The 5000-nt window shown below is 41.6% G+C and overlaps 1 protein-coding gene across 5 annotated transcripts in view; it reads right to left on the reverse strand.

Annotated features, from left to right (window-relative positions):
* Positions 1-5000, reverse strand: part of Ptp99A (Protein tyrosine phosphatase 99A) — a 1223378-nt gene that overhangs the window by 154412 nt on the left and 1063966 nt on the right. For all 5 annotated transcript variants that reach the window (XM_070117631.1, XM_070117630.1, XM_070117628.1 and 2 more), the window contains one exon: positions 4084-4280. In XM_070117631.1, the coding sequence (XP_069973732.1) occupies positions 4084-4280 (197 nt within the window). The remainder of the gene's footprint in view (positions 1-4083; positions 4281-5000) is intronic.

Genomic DNA, 5000 nt, shown 5'->3' on the forward strand with positions numbered 1-5000 from the left:
CACACACACACACACACACACACACACACACACACACACACACACCCACACACACACACACACACACACACGCACACGTACACGCACACACACACACACACACACGTAACACACAGCCCCTGTATACACACTATCACACATTTACACAAAGAATGCAACACCCAAACATACATACACACAAACATACATCCTCGCACACCTATCTCCTCAGCCACTACAACATGGATATTCCTTCAGTCATACGAAACTTTACCAAAACTCGCTTCTCGCCGCTCGGAACTATTCCAAACTATTTTTTCTAACCATTTATCAAGCTCTAGATACTCCCCCAAAACTTGTAATTCAGTTCCCTGGTTTTAAACGAAACTAACATACTTTTTTTTTTTTTTTTTTTTGGGGGGGGGGAGGGAAAGTCAGAGTGTTGAATCTAACGCAAAACCGTTTTAACTAAGTGTGCGTTCAAAAGGGGCGGGGCGGGGGGGGGGGTAGTCCCAGTGTCGGGGGGGGGGGGGGGCTGTCGCGTCCACAAAGCCCCGTTCTCCGTTTTCTATTAAACAGTTCGCAGCATTAACTGACCCAACTTTTCATCGTCATTTACTCCCAATTAGGTCTGCTCAGTCCGTTGAATTTATCTCGTGGGTCTTGGCTTTTGCGGTGTTGTCGTTTGGTTGATTCGTCTTTATCCTTGTTGGTGTTACTGGTGTTGTTCCAGTTACCTGTACTATCGGTATTGTTATTGTATTATCAGTACTATCGTCATCGCCATAATCATTATGATCATTGTGACTATTGTGACAAGCACGCATTTTATCAATATCATTATCATTGTTTTCATTATCATCCTTGTTGCTTTAATTACTAACATCATCGTCACTATTGCCGTAATACTCACTTTTTATCATAAAAAATCCTAATGCTACTTTTTAATCATATGTATAATCATCTTTTTACCAATAATATTATCAATGGCATCAACATCAGCATTGCTAGCATTATTACCATCATCATTACCGTCAGTATCACTCTCAAGATTCCCATTATCATCACGATCAAACCTTCACCTCACACCCATTAGCAATCGCCCATTACCCATTTCCACGCCGACATGCGAAACGAAACGAAACACGCGGAGAAATGAGAGAGAAAAAAAAAATCAGAAACAAACACACCGAGGGGAAACATACAATCAAAGGGCCTTTCCCCTCAACCACTCCCCTCCCCTCCCCCCCCTCTTCCGTACAACACCGGGTCACGCACGTTTTCCCGATTCCCATGACAAAAAAAAAAAAAAAAAAAAAAGAGAGAAAAAAAAAAACGAAAATACGAAACCACACGAGGCCATCATCATCATAGCATTACGAGCCTAAAACCGTATTGTATGTGACGTTCGCATGTCATTATTATCTGCCTGTGCACCTCCTTGGCCTTCGGTTGCTGACTACAGGCCTGTGTCTGACGGGACAAAAAAAGGGTCCCTGGCTAGATTTACAACGGGAAAAAAATGATAAAAGATTATTGCGTTTGGTTTTATCGGCGCAGAACACTCACGCTCGCACTCACGCATTTTCTGTTCCTGATAAATGGTCGTGTTCTATATTTGGCGAGTTCTTCATTCTGTATAAAATTCAGTGTACAGCTGGTTGTTTCTTTTACAGATATGAAGGACATTTTAATGTAAAAAAAAAAATGACAGATTATTATGTAGCACTTCATCTCATTGTCAAAAAGTTAATATGTAATTGCAATATCTGTTTTGGTTAGTATGAAGATGATTTTGTACACATACACGCACACACGCACACATTTGTATATATGCATGAATATACGAATGTGTGTGTGTGTGTGTGTGTGTGTGTGTGTGTGTGTGTGTGTGTGTGTGTGTGTGTGTGTGTGTGTGTGTGTGTGTGTGTGTGTGTGTGTGTGTGTGTGCAGGCTATATGTATCTTTACATACATCTATATCTTTCTACCTATATGTCTGTATATACGAATGCAACTCTATCTCTATCTAGCTACCAATCTGCCTGTCTGTCTGTATTTGTGAGCGGGTCAATTGATGTGTGTGCGCGAGCATGGACGTCCACAACTCTGTTAAGCCATATTCACATACAAGGCAGTGCATGTAATAGACGGAATAAGCTCCCATTTAGCGCGTTCCCTTCTGGCGCTGTTGAAAAAAAGGGAAAAGAGAGACAGGAGAATCCAATTCCCTTTTCCCCATTTCATATACGATGCCATTAAAGATTCATATTCCAAATACTACGTTTATTAAACAACTCAGGAGTCGTGTTTTTATTCCTCTTTGAACGAAGGGAATTTACATATTGAACGTTGAACATGTAGTCTTATTGTTCTTTCGTTGGGATACATTACGGGTTCTTTTCGCTTCCCTTCCGTATGTTCCTAAAATATTCAGAGAGATACACATAAATAAACATATACAGACACACACACATATGCACACACCTTCATATACATACACATGTGTCCATTATCCGACAAATACATACAGATCCAAATACATAAAAGAACCAAACACTTATGTACACATACAAAACGCACAGAAACCACACACTAAAAATAAAACACGCATGGATATACAAATACAAACATACATTCACAAACACAGTAAACGCACACACAGCTACGTACATACAATCGAACATTCATAACCACACACACACTTACAGCCGCTCATTCACAAACGCAATAAACTATACATAATTACGTACATACATCCACATATTCACAAACACACACACCAACGTACACACAACAGAGCATTCACAAACACACAATGAACCACACCCAGTTACCCCTCACACAAATTCACATTCACAAACACACACGCACACGCACTCACACTTTATATTCCCGCTCATTAATAATATATGACCTAATCTCAATTTCAAACTTTCCAATACAGAGATAACAGTATTCATCTAAGGATTATTAAAACGTTTGAAGCCCTTACTAACCTCTCTCTCATGTTATAATAATTCTTGTCATCTCTTTCTTTCTTGTCCTCTCTTTCTCTCCCTCTTTCTAAGTCTGTCTGTCTGTCTGTCTGTCTCTGCCTACCTGTCTGTGTTTACCTGTCTCTTTCTGTGTTTGCCTCTGTCTGTGTTGCTGTATCTTTAATGTTTTTCTTCCTTCTCACACACAGCACAAGTAGACATGACTGCACACACAGAGACACACACATACACACACAAACATACCCACACACACACACACAAACATACCCACACACACAACACACACACACACACACACACACACACACACACACACACACACACACACACACACACACACACACACACACACACACAAACACAAACACACACACACACACATGCCCTTCCTCCTACAGTCACCTTCACGTACGCCTATACTCACCACATCCACTCATGCAATTACTCTTCAAGAAGTTACACACCCGTACCCGCATTCATTCACATATCCACTGGACCACTGCACGTTTATCCATCCGCATAAGCACGTAGGCAACCACTATGAACAAACAAAAAGCCCACACATTCACTCATCCATGCAGCCACATATCCACACCTTCAAACACACTTAGAAAATATACACTCTGCGCCTACATACCTAAATATTTTCACTCATCTAGCAAGTCACACTTCGATCCACACAACCACACTTCCACCTCTCCACTGAATACCCGCACAAGCTCTCTCACCGAGCCATGCACCCAGAAAATCCACATAAAATCAGCTATTCACCCAGCGGTAAGCCCACACTACTTACGCTCATCCATCCACACGGTCATCCACCCTCCTAAACTAGCACCCACACACTCATCCACTTTTCTAAACCCACAATCATCCACACTCCCACACTTACATCCATCTACTCACTCACACACTCATCCACTCTCCTAAACCCACACCCACACCCACCCAATCATCCACTCTCCTAAACCCACACCCACCCAATCATCCACTCTCCTAAACCCACACCCACACCCACCCAATCATCCACTCTCCTAAACCCACCCCCACCCACAAGCAACCCCACACTCACCCGCCCACCCACCCACACCCACACCCGCACTCACCGTGACCGTCGGGTCCTTAATCGTAACGCGAACAATCTGGTCTTGGCGGGCATCGGGCACGTCTCTCGGCTTCAGCGTGATCTTGTAGCCCAGGAACTCGCCGTGGATGGTGCTCCTGCTGGGGGGCTTCCAGTGCAGTTGGAGGCTGGTGGAGGAGGCGTTGTGGGCGGCCGTGAAGATCGGTTTTCCTTCGGGTACTGCGGTGGGAGGAGAGAGAAAGAGGTTGTTTTATTGGGGTTGTTGTGGGTAAACGATATATTAGTTATGGTTGGTTGTTTCTAAGTGTTTTCTTATGGTTGGTTAACTGTATACTGTATTATATGTTATATTGATTTATGTGGGTGAAGATGACTGTCATTTGCTTATACAACTTTGACAAAAGTTTAATATATTTTCTGTACTTCGCAAGTTAGGAAAGAAATGGATAAAATAACAACACAGTGATATTAATAATACCAAGTTCCATACTCCTTCTCACCTCACTTTCTTAAAATCAATGTTTAGAGCTTCTGTGCAAATCATTCGATACCATAAATTTTATGGACACTTTCAGACAACAAAGGTTCCAGTCATTCACTCTTTTATTTCCCTTTGTAAACTCACGGAACAAAACGTCTTATGTTCAACACAAAAGTTTTGTGACATGAATTATAGCAATTTATGTGAAACGTCGTATCAAGCAGAACACAATACATTCTTCCTTGAAAACATGAAATGCTTCCATTTTATTGCAATTTGTCACCAGTTGATAACATACATGACTCTTTGTGGTTTGGACGAAATGTATACGAGCGAAATTCTAGACGAAATAAAAAAAAGTTGGAAAAATGAAGAAAAAATGTGATGCAGCTTAACTCCAATATATGACACGGGATCAGCTTTCTTTACTTCTAAATTATTGTCGATAAATATTCGGT

Source organism: Penaeus vannamei, chromosome 41 (genome assembly GCF_042767895.1).
Source record: "Penaeus vannamei isolate JL-2024 chromosome 41, ASM4276789v1, whole genome shotgun sequence".
Taxonomy (NCBI): domain Eukaryota; kingdom Metazoa; phylum Arthropoda; class Malacostraca; order Decapoda; family Penaeidae; genus Penaeus; species Penaeus vannamei.